The sequence below is a fragment of the Columba livia genome, chromosome 1 (assembly GCF_036013475.1).
Source record: "Columba livia isolate bColLiv1 breed racing homer chromosome 1, bColLiv1.pat.W.v2, whole genome shotgun sequence".
Classification (NCBI taxonomy): Eukaryota; Metazoa; Chordata; class Aves; order Columbiformes; family Columbidae; genus Columba; species Columba livia.
This window is the reverse complement of record NC_088602.1, coordinates 137,328,967-137,345,524: the sequence shown is the minus strand read 5'-3', so window position 1 is coordinate 137,345,524 and position 16,558 is coordinate 137,328,967. Positions and strand designations below refer to the sequence as shown.

Here is a 16,558-nt window from a genome sequence, read left to right as displayed (position 1 = left end):
GGCCAATGAAAGATTACTGTCTGCTGAACTGAGCTGCTCTGGTGATAGGAATTAACAGAGGCAGCCAGCCAGGCCAGGGGAACTACTTAGTTGGAATCCTGGTTCCTTGTGTGTAATCTCAGACCCAACAAAATAACACGAGAAATATATCAAGAGGTACATGCTGATTCCTGGAAGGATCAGGTGTGCATTATGCTCTTTTAAGAGAAATTATTCTGCCTTCACCAAATTTAGCAATTTGAACTCTAAACATTAAACCAATGGAGAAGACTAAGAGATCAGTCCAGGAAAATACCTAGACAATCCTTTCTGGAATAGAGATGATTTTGGACGTTACCAAGCAAAATAGCTAGAGGCTGCTTAAGTGCAGGAGATCAGACTAAGTAAGCATGGTCATCTTGCTGGCATTAAATATACTCATTCTATCAAAATAAACATCCAGTTTCTATCCACACTGCTAGGACTTGGAAGACATCATTCAACATCAGACATGTAGCAGAAGTGTGAGAACACACAGAGAAAGGAGGAATCAGTGATGTCCAGATATTCCTTAGAGCAAAATAAGAGGATCTAAAATCATCAGACCATAATGACAAACAATAGACATAACTGTGAGTCCCTAAAGTGCACTTGCAGCAGAGCTATAGAGTGTTAATACTGCATTTAGTATTGGACAAAGACAAAGACACAGCCTCTGTATAGGAGTGATGGTTAGCATTTTAAGAGCATCAAGAACAGAAATACTGGGTTAAAGAACTTATTACAGGTACAGATAGGCTGGAAGGGTGATGAAGACAAGCTGTTGTCAGGATCTCAATACAATGAATAAAAACATAGAGGCATAAAAGGATACTGAGGCAAGGAGGCAGAACTAGGTAGGTGGTCACGCCTAGTGCTCCTTAGTACAGCTGTGGATTGAAAGGGATGGGATTCCCACTCCAGGTGTTGCATACCATGCAGGATTAAACAAGTGGGAACTGTGGCCTAGTTGCATCTTCCAGGGCATTTGTCTGCTTAGCAGAGCACTTCTTGCTTAGCCAGCCTGGAAGAGCTGGAAGGCTCATGGTCTGTGGAGACCCTACTGCTGTGGCAGAAGCTCCGGCTGCTAGGTGGCTTGCAAGCAAGCAGCCGTTTCCCTGTGTTGAACCCAGAGGAAAGTATGTTTTGCAATTACTGAAGTCCATGTTAAGCCACTGCTGTGCCAGAGTGTTGCCCTCTGGGGCAGCAAGAACCTTCTGTGGGTTGCAGAGCAGAAGTGAACGTGAGCCCAAATTTCTGCAGTGGGAACGTGACTGGAGGCAGAAATGCATGACCCTGGCATCACTGCAGGTCCTCGCTGATTTCTGTGGTTCCCGTGTGGAGCGAGACATGGGCCTGCTCATAGCATTATTGCCTAAATCTGTTGCTAGGGATCAGAAACATAATGTTTGGTACAAATGAATGAGAGGTACAACTTAATGCTGTGTCTCGTCTGAGGAAAATAGATTGGCTCTGATTTGCTACAAGCTAACTTCTGTTCCTGAACTGAACCAACAGCAGCATGTTTAAATAATGCATGGAACAGTGGTCTTACCTGTAATAGAGTGAGTAGCAACCAAAGATTCTGCAGATTTTGTCACTGACTACTACTGTGTGCCTGTCCATGAAGCTGAGTAATAGTAGTTTCATTTTGTACTGCTAAATCCTTGAAATACCTCCACTGTGGGAAGCTTACATAAGTCACAGGTTTCTAATTATTTATTGCCTCTGTTTTGCAGGTTTCTTTTGCAGTTTATATACGTTTACTTGCTTTACTGCCACTTTGCATTCTAAGAACAAATCATCTTTAATAAAAAGCACATTTCCTTGCAAGCAGAATCAATTTCCTTCAGAAGTCTTTCATTCCCTGATTAACGTGTTACATTTGGTCTTCACTAATTACATAGTTAACTGTGAGCAATAAAGTTCTTAAATAAATAAATGCTCTGGTTCAGGTCAATGTTAGTCATAATGGACAGTTTCCCACTTCAGTTTCTGAAATACAAGATGTGACTGTGCTACTTAGGCACTTAGATTCACATTAAAAGCATAGCAATTAATGCCAGATCGGTTTTTTTCTGCAGGTCATTAGTATGTTACTAAGAATTAAGTCTCAGCACCAAGTTGACTTTGATTGCAAGTCAGTAAGGCAGTGGGAAGTCTGAATGGGTGTGGTTGTTCCATTACTTTTAAAGATTTGGGGTTATGGCTTTTTGGGGGGGTGCCTTTTTTTTTCTTTTTCTGTTAGCCTGCCCCAGAAGCACTCAGTGGGATGGTAACGAAGTAGAAGGTTTGTACATTACTGCATCTTTCTTTGCTTCCTCTTCATTGGTTTTATTATTGTAGACTTTGAAACCTAAGGAGAAGTCAGCTACAAGCCATTACTTCTGGTCAGTATTGGATGTGTATTAGAGAGTTACGTTCTCAGACAGAGGATGCATTTTTACTAACTGTGAACAGCGGTAATTCACTGTGGATTAGAAAACGTGAAATGTGGTGGAAACCCCATCGTGTCACTGCTGTAGCAAAATAATATCCTTCCCAATACTGAATTTAAACCAGCATTTGTTGGAGAACATAGCTTGAATCATGACTCCCTATGGCCCAGCAGCCACTCAGATTAAGATATGTGGTTTCCCTAATGTCTGTCAAATATTGTTGGAAACCACGCTGGCTACAACATTACATGGGTGGTATCAGTTCCCTGCAGAAATCGAAGGGGAGGAGGGGAAGACAGAAAATAACTTTCAGCCAAAATACATATAAAAAAGCATTAGTGTTTATTTTAAAAACATCATGTAACACTTCTTTAGAGTTTCTATGTATGTGTGCTTAATGAATGAGAAAAAGGAGAGGCTCTGTTTCTCAGAGGAGCCGATGACTTGGAGGCTGAGAAATGTGAACACAAAACGTTCTGAACTAGCCTTGAGTTTGGCTTGTGTGCACAATCAGTTGAGTGGGGTACTCCACACTGAGTCTGCTTTTGGCTTGGCAGTTAAAAATAAACCAAGGGTGTGTGAGACAGACAAAATAAAACTATGTATTATGAGTTTTTGCATTAGGAGAATGTGGCTGCGTTGGGAGATAACCCCACCGAATTGAGCAGTGGCTTTGCTGCAGGCCATGGCATCTGGCCCGGGGGTCAAACACCATTAATGCATGAATCTGAAAACCACAGATTCCTTGCTGTGTGTGTTCTTAGCAGCATCCTGGGCAGGAGTAAGGAGACATATATAAATCTTGCTGCTGTAATGAAGGTTTACTTAAGCTAACTGGGAGGATTGGGAGTGTATGGAGTCATGACTGTGATAGCATCTCAAAGCATTACTATAATAATGTGACCATTTTTGGCTAAAGTGATCTACCAGCTCTAAGGGTGTCATATGTTGCTTCTACTGATGAAGGAATTGACAGTAGATATAGAGATTTCCTTTTCTTTTTATTTTGCTTTCTATTTTTAAGCAAAAAGTATTTATTTTCTATTGTGTTTGTACTTGAAATAGTATATTTAAATTTAAGGTACATATTTTGCATATAGTAGTGATCTAGTGTATACTTCATGTCTTGCCTCAGTGAACACAGTCAAATCAAATATGAGTTCTTTGCTTACAGTGTCCAGAATCATTAGAGTCTGTAATCTGTCCTAAATCCCTGTTGTAGCTTTTATTGATTGTCTTTGAGCCTGGCATGTCTTGCTCTTTGTAATACAATAGAACCATCAAACAGCAGTGATCTCCCCTTGCCTTGTTTATTTTTAGACTACATGGAAAATACTGCAAGCAGGAAGACCAGACTCTTATTCAAGCATCATATGTGGCCTGTGTTTTGGAAGGAGGCTCCCAGTTTCATAAATTAACCTAGTTGCTTAATGGATGTCTCAGAGAAAAGCTGCCATGGTGACCAATAGTTTTCTCTGACGAACTTCTTCACTTGTTATTAATATTAACAAACAAAATTACACTATGGAAGAAAGATGGGGGAAATCCTTATTTTTGCAGTAGAACTTTAATGCGAGATGGCGCCAGCTGGGCATTGAATTGTTCAGTTCTATAACCACAACCGCTGAATCACATGTGTAGCTCTGTGCGAGTGAATTTTGCATGTGTACTCTCTATCAGGGAGGCAAGCAGTTTCTAGTTCAGTTTGCAAGTCCTCAGAACTTCTCTATTTAAACAGTGCTGTTCACCAGCCTCGCCTGTAAATGTTTAGTGTTGAGCTGCTTTCTTGCAATGCTAACGCTTTTTGGAAATGTCCTGCATTGCATTTTAATTTCCTGATCACCAGTTTCTTTTCATTACTCTGCAATTTATTTTAGAGAAGAAGGCAATGACAATCAAGAATATAGGGGACAGCATTTGCGGACTGGAAACAGAGTACAGAATAGAGCTTTTCACTTCGGAGCTGCTGGTAGGAATCCAGCTCAGTCTCAGACTTAGCAAAAAATCATTACTGTGTGGTGGCTTCTTGGTGCCCTGCACTCTACATCCACAAGTGAGTCAGTGTCCACATCACACAAACCACCAGAACAATTGCTGCTACTGTGATTGGGAGTCTACTGGCAGCACCAGTGGAAAGGGCAGGGACTTGAATGAGCATGGAGAATGAGCTGCTTTCTCCCTGCTCACTCAGGTCACCTTTGAGAGACATCCTTGTGAGAAAACCTGGAAGAAATTTGATCTCTGGTAGCTCCCCTTCTGGAGATAGATGGAAGACTTTACTTTCCAATACTGACAATCTGACACCCACTAACGAACATTATATTCAAGAAAAATAAAGGTCATTATGGGATCATTTAATTCATGAAAGCATGAACTAAAATAAATGCTAAGTGTGATTGAAAAATGAACAATAAAATCCAAGTGCTGACTTGAAATAATAGGAACAGAGCCAAACAAATATTATCAAGCATGACCACCGTTCGCAACAATTTCTTCCCTCAAAACATAGGGAAATCCTGCTCTTCTACTAAACCATCGAACAATCTCTTTGAGTTGAATCTCTTCTAGGCAAAAATAAAGGGGTGCTTCCACTATTTGAACATTCTCTTTGAAGACGAGAATGTAGATTGATAGAAGAGATGTTGGACTTTATTCAGCCTTAGATGATGATGCCTTGGAAACAGTGGCTGGAAGGAGCGTTTTCAGCAGCACAGGACACCATAAAGAGAGGACTGGGACTACCAGCATGAATGTGAATAAGTGATGGAGGTTGGAAGGGACCCCTGGAGGTCACCTGTTCCAACCTCTGAACTTGGCACTTCCCCTGGGTCATCTGCTGTGAAGTAGGGTGGTCCTCATCTTAGAATTTATATGCTACCGTTAGTAATCCTAAAAAAAAACTTGCCTCAGGCAGGGAACTGATTGTATACTAGCGGAGATGAATTTAGCCCCATAGTTCCTGTGAGCTTCAAAGAGTTAAGATCTGAAGATGCCTCTTAATATGCTGAAATGACACAATCCCATATGCTGATTACAGTGGTGAATGTGATATGAATTTTTGACTAAGTGAAAGTAAAAAGAATGTGTTTGATGTCAAGTAAGTGCTTTAGAAAATCTGAAATGTTCTGAAACAGCTTGGACTATTTGTGAATTCTTGCCAAATTCAACTAAAAATAGACTAGAAACTTCAAGTTGAAGTTCTCCACTGCAGCTCCTCGAAAACAAAACATTTTGACTTTTCATGTTAAAACAGTTCAAAAACTTAATTTAAATAACTTTAAATTATTTTAAGAGCGCCACAGACACAGAAAGTTCATTTCTCAGTATTTATTTTGGTATGTGGGAGTGGGGAAATTCAGAGCAGCCCAATACAAAAATGTATACATTTTTGAGTGTGTATGTGGGTTTGCGTACATGTATTTGGACGTGGGGGTTAACCACAAAACCAAAAGAGAAATTATTTGCTCTCAGTTCTCTAGCTGTAACCAGCCACATCTCTGCTTTTGTATGTTTGGGCTTCTCTTCAGTAGATATACCAGATCATGTAGTGTTGTTTGGGCAGAAGAGGCAAGATTTCAGTACCCACATTCATTCCCGGTTGTGTGGTAAGCCAGATTGGAAGCCTGGGGCTGGCAAGGTGAATACCAGGTGTAACTCCCGGCTCCTTAGTCTCTTACGAGAGAAACCTGTGTCATGAGGGTGGTGGGAAATAAGCACATCCTTTCAGGGTAAATATGGAGAAGTATTGAGGAGCACCACAAAAGAGTGAGGGCCAACTTCAAAGTTTCTGGGAACCAGGTGATAACAGCGCCCAGAACACAGATTTCAGAGTTTAAAAAAAAAAAGGCTCAAGAGGATTTCAGCATCCTCCATCACACCAGCGGTTTCTTTTAGTGAAGAGTACGTGGTGCATATTTTTCCCTTTTCTATGACCAGTGATGAATTCCTCAGGGGACTGGTGATTGTGCCGGCAGACGCTGCAGGGAGCCGGGGCCCTGGGGCAGCGCCCGGCCCTGCCCTCCCCAGGCAGCCAAAGAGGGGGCGAGGGGCTGCTGGTTCAGTGAGGAAAAACCTGCATGGAGGCTTTTCTGCCTTCCCCCAGCCAAGGCAGGACGCTGAATTCAGCAGAGGTTGAATTTATGAGAATAGCAGCAGGAGGTGGGATGAGGGGTGAAAAAGCTTTTAATAGGAGCCCTTGTGTTATAATAAAAGTGTTTGTTTCAGCATCTCTGCCAGCCAGTGTAAGCAGTGTAAGTTTATGAGTAGCTGATACTGCATGTAAAAGAAATGCATTTGTCCATTTTGAGTGCCTGTTAGTTGGCAAGCAGATGACTGGTCATATTGTTAGGTAGCCTGTTGTTTCCACGGGCAAAGAGGGGTGTGCATCCTTCTTAATGTGAAGAAAAACCTGCAAAGGCCTAAGCCATAGTATGTAATGACACCAAGCAGCGTGTGTGAAAGCAATGCGCAAACCCCAGTGACTAAGCTAGTGCATAATAAGATCGCTCTTGAGAAATACGAAATTATTTTGAAAAAGAGCCTTCCAAGGTAAGTCAGAGGCCAGAAAATGAACTGGTTTTGTAAATTTCCTGCAATACCTTATAGTGAGCGAGGTTACACATGAATGAAACCATGATGGAAGATTTGACTTCTAATGTATTAAAAATCCTTTAAAAGTATAACTGCTGTGCTCATTTCCAAATGATTTTGCTTTATGTATTTACTTAAAGAAAACTAAAACAGTTTGCAATTCATGTGTATTCAAAAACTGCACACTTCCAAGACCATAAAGGAAACCTTGAAAAGAAATTGCTTTCAGAACTCAAATAATGATATCTTAAAAGGCATAAGAAAATGCATTCAAAAGGAAATAGATGTAGAAAGAACAAGTGATTGTGATGCACACATAAAAAGAGATGCATACATTTTTGGTCATCGTGTGTATTTCATTTTGTGTTATGCATTTGCCCAAGCAGTTGCTTCCCACATTGTGAATTCTCTTTAGTGTGAATGTTTTAAAATACTTAAAATTGGAGGTCATATAAAATATAGCTGTTTACAACATTCTAAATTTGTGCATAAACTCTCACACAGATTTGGGGGTTGTGTACACATGCACAAAATCTTAATTTTATATTTCTTTAAGTTAAGTATTTGCATTTATAATAGCACAATGAGACCTAGAATATTTCATTAAACCTCAAAGTGTATAAATAGTCCTTGAATATAGGAATTGGGTAGCACATCCTTAAGTATTTGTGAATTTCTGTGTTTTTCAATCACCCACATCTTTCTAAGCATGTACAGCATCAAAGTCCAAGTTACACAGCAATGGTGCTGCTCGGGCACCTCTTAATAAGCAACTCTAGAAAGTGTGCAAGCTATTAAAGGAATACTGTTATACTGTTAAAGGAATACTGTTATACTGTTCCATTCATTTATATCTCCGAAATACTAGAGGAATGTGATTTTTGTTCAAATTACCTCTCTTAAATAATGCCATTGAATTAATTTCTGTGACCTTTCAACAGAAGAAATTAATCCCTGAAGAGGATTCTAGGAAAACCAAGTGTCTGAGGATAAAGTTCACTCAAAACTGCTGTTATTTTGCAAACAGTGCTATTTAAAGTACCTTTAATGTAATGGTTTTCAGCACATCCATTCTGTGACGACTGCTGTCAAATAACCCTTTATGTCACCCTGCTCAGCAAAACCTTAGTACTATCAGCAATGTGCTGTTGATTGCTTTCTTCATAGGCTGCTGGATGGAAGAGACTATGTAAATAAGGGTTTCACATTAGTGAGCAGTGATAATTAGAGATGCCTGACTTTTTTAAGGGTAAGAGGTCAAATTTTCTTGAATTAGGTGTTAATAGAATGTGGACTTTGAAGTGAGATTTCCTGTGTCTGAGGTGCAGCCCATCCATTCCCAGCTTATTCTCTGGTGGTATTTTGCCTACCCCTTGGTAGTTGTGCTTGTGTCTGTACAGTCTTGCTTAGGCAGAGCAGAATTCTGCAAGTGACTCCGTGTCCTGGGGGCTGAGGTGTGAGAGGAATGGTCAGTGAAAGAGGGAATGATTTGATTCAACCCAAAACTTTTTTCCATTGTATCACTGGCCCCCCAAAACCTTAATACCCCCACAGCCCTGCTGGGAAAATATGATCAGAAGTTAAAGGTTGCCATCTAATGGTGAACATTCATAATACCGTCTTCATGTATTTTCTTAAATTATCTTTTCTTACCTTTTTCCATGTACTTACAAGTCCTTTCTGTATAAGGCATTAGAGGAATGAGGCTGATGTTTTCTTCAAGTTTTACCTGGGCTCATGTCTGCTAGTTTATCAGTAACAAGATGTTGCAACTGAATGTGAAATTCCAGCAATTCAGTTTAACTGAATTCTAATTTCTTAACGCTTTTTCTATGAATTCAGATATAGATGAGTGTTCCTTCGAAAGGACCTGTGATCACACCTGCATCAACTACCCTGGAAGCTTTGAATGTCTCTGCCATAAAGGCTACACCTTGTACGGACTGACGCACTGTGGAGGTTTGGAAACTGAGTTTTGCTTACCCATTTGCTTGTTTGCTTTGTGAACTGTTTACTGAGTCACGCATTTGTTAGCTGAAGATTGTAGAACTGGAGAAGATAAACCAATGAAGTTAAAATAAAGCTAAAATAGCGTGAGCTGGGTGTGACTGAAATGTCAGCATCTCAAATTTGCTGAAGCATTCCCAGGAGGCAGACATAAATAAAAATGTCCTTGCATCTTTTGCTGGTGGTACCTAGCAGCCTCAGTACAGATGAGGAGCCTGCAGCTGCGGCACTTGCAGCCACTGCTGCAGGAATGCAGCTGTTCTGCTGCAACCATTGCGAAGCAGCCTGCTGGCTGGGACTCATCGCGCTGCTCAGCGTCAGCGTCCTGACAGAGCTCACAAGTGCAGGGTACCTCCACAGGAGTGAGGTTAGTCACAGTTGTGTTTACAGAAGGAAGGCTTCAAGTGATGAGCAGCAAAGAGAATAGGAGGAGGATGTCAGTTTTACAAAGTTTACGAATTTTGACTCAGTTGGTGTTTCACCTTACCAGACTGTGACATAAACTGCCTGTGAAACTGGTAACAGAAGGCTGTAGCGTACCTTGTTCACATCTTCTGTGCAGCTGCCTTAGCTCTTCAGCCTTTTCGGCATAACTGGAAAGAATTGGTGCAGTAATGTTTGGTTGTCCAAGAGAGGGATATTTTTTAAGTGCCTCATAGGGCGGTATTACCACAATGACTAAATTAGAGGTTCAACTTCTACTTGATCAAGGCAGGAGAATTTCAGAGCACTCAAATTAGGTCCCAGTGTTTGCCAGGGATGTCACAGTACGAGACTGCCTGCCACCGACCTGGCTGACGCCCCCAGGTGTTGCTGCGGTCTCCTGCCTAAATGTTTAATAAGTGGGGTAGGTTTTGATCACGTTCAGAATGCTGGTCAAAGAAGAGCAAAGGGGTTTTGGGGGGGATTTGTTGAGTGTATTAAGTCCAAATTATGTTTTTAACCAATCAGGTCAGCATCACACAAACAAAAGTGACAAGAGAAAACTATAATAAAACCCAAAAGCCATGAATCTAAATTACTTAGATAATACTGAGACAAAAGAAGCTCTCCATGCTATTTTTAAATGTAAAACTAAATGGTTTTGTTCAGTTAAAAGATGGTTAATATATAATTATTTAATTATTCCAGTTATTCAAGATACAAGCTAAGTAAAGCTTGCATCAAGCTATAAGCAAAGCCCCAACTTTAAACCCACAAAATCCATGTGTTCAGACCAGGTTCTGATCTAGGTCAGACTTAGCCCAGCCAAAGTATGTTAGAGGAATTACTGAGGACAGTGTTGGACCTTAACAACTCTTAATTTGTGGAACAGACATCATGGTATGTACCTCACCCTCTAGCTTCAGATTAGGACACTGGGCTCCAAAACTGATGCCTAACTGATGCCTGGGGAGAACTGGCTTGAACTCAGATTATGTTCCTGCAGACCATATGGATTCACATGGTGTCAAGCACATGGCAGTTGGAGCTCAAGCCTGGGCTCAGCCTTGCTTTGAAAAGGCTGTGAGCCTTGAAGGCCAGACCTCCCTTAAGATTGCATTAAGTGACAACTTTCCTTCCGCATTTACATTTTGAGGCTTATCTTTAAGCCAGGGTATTAGTAATTCAGTGTATGTCATGTTGACTTGGTGTCATTCTAGCTTATATGTGCATATGTCAAATGGTACAACCTACACACCTTGGAAAAGTCTATTACAGTAATGCTACCGTTTTAACAAGCAGGCAGGTAGCTGCATTCAAAGGGCAGAAACCATTTGTTGAGGGTAGTGCAGTGCCTAAAATAATGAGGCTGTGGCTCATAATAATGTCTTTTAGGTTATGGTAAATTAGTTTCTAGCAGCAGTGCACAATTGTTGGTTTGCTAGCGCCACTTGACAATTTTGGCCTATGCCATCTAGTGTTCCAAATGTGCCTGAGCATGATCCAGAGGAGTATTGTGGCAGCACAACTCCTGTTGAGCATGATGGATGAACATCCTTCCTGGCGGTGGGAGGAGAGGGATGAGAGATTGGCCATTTCCAAATAAGTATATAAATACTGATTGCATTGACTGAAAAGGTAATGCCTCATATTGGCTAAATACTTTTCCAATGGATCTAAAGTTGGAAGACTTTATGTGAAGTATCAGTGATAACATATCCATAAATTGCTTTGCCTTCTTGCAAGCTTTTACCTTTCGTTTTTGAGAAGCAGAAGACTAACAAACTACACTTCAGCTGCTAGGTTTCTATCAGACATAGAGTTTCCTCCTTCATCTGAATAATTTCTAAAAGCAAACTCTGTGAATCGCAGTGGGGGATTTATCTTCCTGTTACGCAAAAGTGATCTAATCTCACAGATGTTTATGCCTTTGACATTTTTCCATATAATGCAATATACATAATTGTCCAGATGCTGCAGAGTCTTTGTATGTTTTGTATCTTGTGAGTACTCCCAAGAATTTCATTGTAACTAGTCCTGGCAAGTAAATTGTATTGTATGCATAACTCCTTGACACAGTAGGAGGTATTCATGTGTCTAAGGACAAATAACACTCACTATGCACTAAAACTGTTTGATGTATTGCATGCATTTATACGTATTTATATAGACTTAAATATAAGATATAGTACAAATGTATACTTACACACATAGTATCTTAATGCACAGTATACATGCGTACCTATGGTTAATACTCTTTAATTACATTTCAGATATTGATGAATGCAGTATCAGCAATGGTAGCTGTGACTATGGTTGTCTTAATACAATGGGGAGCTATGAGTGTGTCTGTCCACCAGGAAAGAAACTGCACTGGAATAAAAAGGACTGCGTTGGTAAGTGTGGGAGACTGACTCGGGAATGACTGTGGTGACGCTCCTGTTCTCCAGGAGGTGGAAAAGCCCATGGTTTTGTCTGAGGGATGCTGCATTTGCACAACACAGATCCCCAAATTCATTTCATAAACTCAGATAACACCTGATCTTATGGGGGTTCGTGGGCAGGATATAACTGCAGGTGGATTAGAGAATGGGCAATATGTTGGATTTTGTGTTGATTTTTTAAAATTTTTTATGATTCCATTTACACAAATCTAAGTCTTATTATTTTATGTATTTTATAGTTTTGTCCTATATTTCTCCATTGTCCATCTCTATGACCTCAGCTGTAACTTCATCTCCCGCTAAGGCTAATTTAAGTATTCAGGTTGATGTCTACAGTGACAGCACCATACCCCAGTTTTCCAAGTTACCTTCAAAGGTATCCTGCTTAATATTAAGTGCTGGCACTAGCAGTGTTAGGACTATTAATTGCAATGAGCACAAATCCTGAGACCACTAGAATTACGGCATTGCTGCTGGTTTCACTTACTTTGTGGCAGATCTGAATTTTTGTATCCTTTAAGTAAATGGCTTTTTTTTCACTGGGTTCTCATTTGAAGCACTGCGAATCTTGGCCATGGCCACAGCCACTCGAAGTATTTTCTATGAAATTTTAATTCTGTTTTCATGGTTTTAAGGGGACCAGCATCCCTTAGGTCTTTCACAGTCAAATTTAGGTTGTGGGGTTTTTGTTTCTGGGTTGTTGGGGTTTTTTTGACCACAAATAACTTCTCATAAATACGTTTGGGGCTCATGTCTAACACCTGACTGGGAGTGAGACAGAAGAATAAATGGGGGAACCTTACTTCAGGGAGTTTCTGCACATACTGAGGGAAAGCACTGTACTCTGTAGTAGAGAGCACTGCGCTGGCCTCTTGCATGATTATGCAATTACAGCTTTTTTTCACTTGCCTGGATACAGCAGTACAGAAAGCACTTCATAACCAAGGTGGGACAGGGTGGGAGGTGAGTGTTTCAGGTTGGGTTTCAGCCTTTGCCACTGACTTTCTTCCTAACCACAACTGAGTACCTCATTTTTCCCACTTGCCTTGATGTATACTACTTTCACTGGTATATAGAGAACTAAGTACTATAGGAGTAAGAAATGGTTAACTCTGGATTTTTTAGTTATATACTAGGTCTCCCTTGCAATGTACCACTTAGGCCTCTGGAAAGGAGTTTGTAAATTTAACAGCAGCGACTAACATTTTTTGAGATCTGGTATATAGCTAGATCACAGAAGTTTTGTGCTGTATTCCCTCTCAGCCTACTAAGTGTGCTGTTCCCATGATAAGAAGCTGTATTGAAAATATTTTCCTAGTTGTAAATTTCTCTTCATTGTTTGTAATACTCAGTTGGAAGATAAAAAATAGAAAACCCTTCTCTATTGATATACACTGTTTTATTTGATTAATTTAATGAGGCTTGAAATGAGTGTCATCTCCCTGCTGATCGCCTGCCTTTATTACCAACATTGTTTAGAGGAAACTGCATTATACATTGTTATAAAAGCACAATAAAAAGGAGGAGAGTGATATCCAATGCTCCTGAATGGAATATGATTTGGAGACATTTGCAGTAACATAATCCTCTTTTGCTCAGTAAGGACACCGAGCTTCTGTTGTCTCCTAAGTCCAAAGAAATAATTTATTTAAAAACATCACCAAAGCAATATAAAAGGCCTTAGGAGGGAGGTAAGCGGACGACGATTGTTCCCATATTTGAGATGTGAACATCAGGTGTGTTTAAGGAACTTGTACACATTTATATTTAACAAGCAGTGAGGCCAGGAACACAAACTAGCTGGTAGCAACTGGGACCCTTGCTCTGCACTCAAGACAAGCCAGGCAAGGCTCATTCAACCCACCACACTTTAATTGCCCTATTTCATCCCAGGTTAGTAGGTTTTTTCCAGACCCTGGTGGACCCAAACCAGTCTGGCTACTTCATACTGGACTTGGATGCTGCAGCTCTGATCTCCCCCTTACTTTGATGTGGTTCAGTGGTGAGCTGAGGGGTAGGAAAAATGACATTTGCAGTAGTGCAGTCAGCCATGAGCAAAACAAGAGCCAGCCAAGTCCATCTTGTAAGGTGAGCAAGTTTAGAAGGACAAAAGAACAGTCAGAGAAAAAAAATCTGTACCTGAACAGGTGTTTTTACAGAGCTGAAGCAAGAACTGCTCTACAGACACCTGGTTTAGATTTAACCAGCTGATGCAGTGTGAAATACCTGCTTGAAGTGGTGCCCAGCTGCACTTGGCCAGCAGTCAGTGCAGAGATTAAATCCCAGGGGGAAGGAGGGAAGCCGTGGGGCTGCCTCAGCGCAGGTAGCGATGGCCCCTGCTGCCTGCAGCCAAGAATGAACCTCATTGTTTTTGTGCAGAAAGATGTAAACACTTCAATCTCAAAAAATGTCCAATTAAAACAAATGGACATAAGTAAATAAGTAAGTGGCATACCGTCATCTTAGAGTGAAGTACAGAGACTGGTCCAACAATTCATAACAACTTTATGTAGTTTCAGCTAAAACACAATCAGTCCCTTACCCAAACACAAAGAGCAGCTTGTGAGATCTGCAGGATAGTCGGTCTTCATCCTGCCATGAAGCCAAGAGGAGAAGCTGGATATTTCCGTCACATGAGCTGCAATGTATCTTACTTAGCAGTGTTATGCTAATCAAGTTCTATATAAACAGTTTCTAAATAAGTTCTACAGGGAGTATACCAAATAGTTCAATAAGCTAGGGCAGTCTGTATCTCCTAACACCAAAGTGAAGGATAGAAGGGATCCTATCTAGATCTAGAGTTAGGTCTAAAAATGTGAAGGAGTTTCATTTTCAAGTCCAAGCTCAAGATCCAGATGTTCTCTCTCTAATATGCCCTTATTTCAGCAATGTCTGAGCCTGTGATTTTGCTTTCTTGCCACTTACACTTTTCCTCACCACTGTGTGCAAGTGGATGTACTGGTTGATGTATTGGGTTCTGGGTTGAGCAGTGTCTGATTTTTTTTCATTTCTCTCTCTCTTTCTTTTTTTTCCTCCTCAGAGATGGTGAAATGTCTCCCGAATGCAAAACCAGCTCCCAAGGCTCAGCTAGTGTGTAGTAAGACAGGAGGCATAGAGACCTGCTTCCTGTCATGCCCATACAATACTCTTTTTGTTCCAGGTTTGTACAAAGTATTTGTCCTTCTGAGTCTAGAATGTGACTTGATTATTTTTTTTTTCTGCTAATGTATTCATAATTTTGCATTCAGTTTTTTCTTATGGACAACTCTAAATGAGCAAAAACATCATTGTAAATTAAATTGGGCCAGACCTGCACATGACTAAATACAAGAAGAGCTGATTGTCAGTTACATTGGAGGTGTGGCCCGTTGTGGTTTAATTGGAGGTGTCGGTGATGGGGTGGAGAAATTCTAACAAAAACCTGAGACACACATCTACCTTAACAAGGATGGTCCAAAAGAAAAAAAAATAGTATATTGAATTGCTGTGTCAAAAGTGTGGGAAAAAACAAACAGCTGATTTCAGTGAATTCCTGCTAATTTTTAGGAACATGTTTTTCAATATTAGTAGAGTCACCTGCGCTCAGCCAAGAACCGGCTTAAAATGATGGATGCAGCAGCATGGCCTGAAATACTCTGTAATTGTGTGATTGAGCAGGACTAGAAACGAGTCCCAAAGAGGAGGGTTCCCCTGAGTGAGCACAATGTGAGGCAGGGGCAGGAGGGGAGGAGTGGGACCTGCTGGGCAATTTAGCGCTGTGGCGGCCACGGCACATCATCCAGCTCCCACACCAGCCAGGACAGCATAAAACCTCCATCCGCTCAGCCAGTGGAGTAAAAGATGACCTAGCAACAGCTTTAAACCTGTCTTACTATCTCATACCAAACAGATACAACTCTGTCTCAGGAGGCTGTGTAGAAAAAACATCTCTCTGTATACAGTGCTGGCAGTTGCTGGTTTTTCATAAATTTTGTTGATAATAATTCAGCTGACTCATTTATAGAAACCCCCTGTTTTTCTTATAATTTGCCACAGGTAATTTTCATATGCACAGTTTTGCGGGGCAAGTGGGGCAAGGGGGTTGCTGGGTTTTTTTAGTTCTGGTTCTGACACAGGATTATTTTCCACCAGAGTGTCTACTTTTCATGTTAGTTCTGGCATTTGTTTCAGTAGAGCTGTTCACACTTTATTTTCAGTTTAGCAGAGATTACTGGAACCATGCATTTATCTAACTTACATGCACCAATATACAGTTTTATCTGTGCAGTATGTAAACGTTGTTATGGTTCTAAGTATGCTATTTTTGTTTCTGCCAATAAATTCTGCCAGAGTCTGAAGCTAAAATTATTACTAAAGTAGATGGTTTATTTTTTAAATTAGAGAGATGATCAGAGCACAAGGACTCTGCCATGGACAAGCACAAAATATCATGGAATTGTTTTGAGCTAACCTCATGCCAAATTGTTTATAACATGTAACATTTCAGTGCTGGAAGAAACATAACTTTTAGTCAACGCTGTGAAACAGTAGCCTTTGGCAAACTACCTCAGCCATTTAAAATCCAAGTTCAGCACTTAAAATGTCTCCTTATTTAGCGGTATTAATAAGTTTGTTCAAGCACCAAACCTTAATGCTGGT

General features: G+C 40.6%; 1 protein-coding gene across 9 annotated transcripts in view; it reads left to right on the top strand.

The window, feature by feature from the left end:
• Positions 1-16,558, top strand: part of SCUBE1 (signal peptide, CUB domain and EGF like domain containing 1) — a 249,621-nt gene that overhangs the window by 209,260 nt on the left and 23,803 nt on the right. For all 9 annotated transcript variants that reach the window (XM_065050094.1, XM_065050093.1, XM_065050095.1 and 6 more), the window contains 3 exons: positions 8,889-9,005; positions 11,750-11,872; positions 14,961-15,080. In XM_065050094.1, coding sequence (XP_064906166.1) covers positions 8,889-9,005; positions 11,750-11,872; positions 14,961-15,080 — 360 coding nt within the window. The remainder of the gene's footprint in view (positions 1-8,888; positions 9,006-11,749; positions 11,873-14,960; positions 15,081-16,558) is intronic.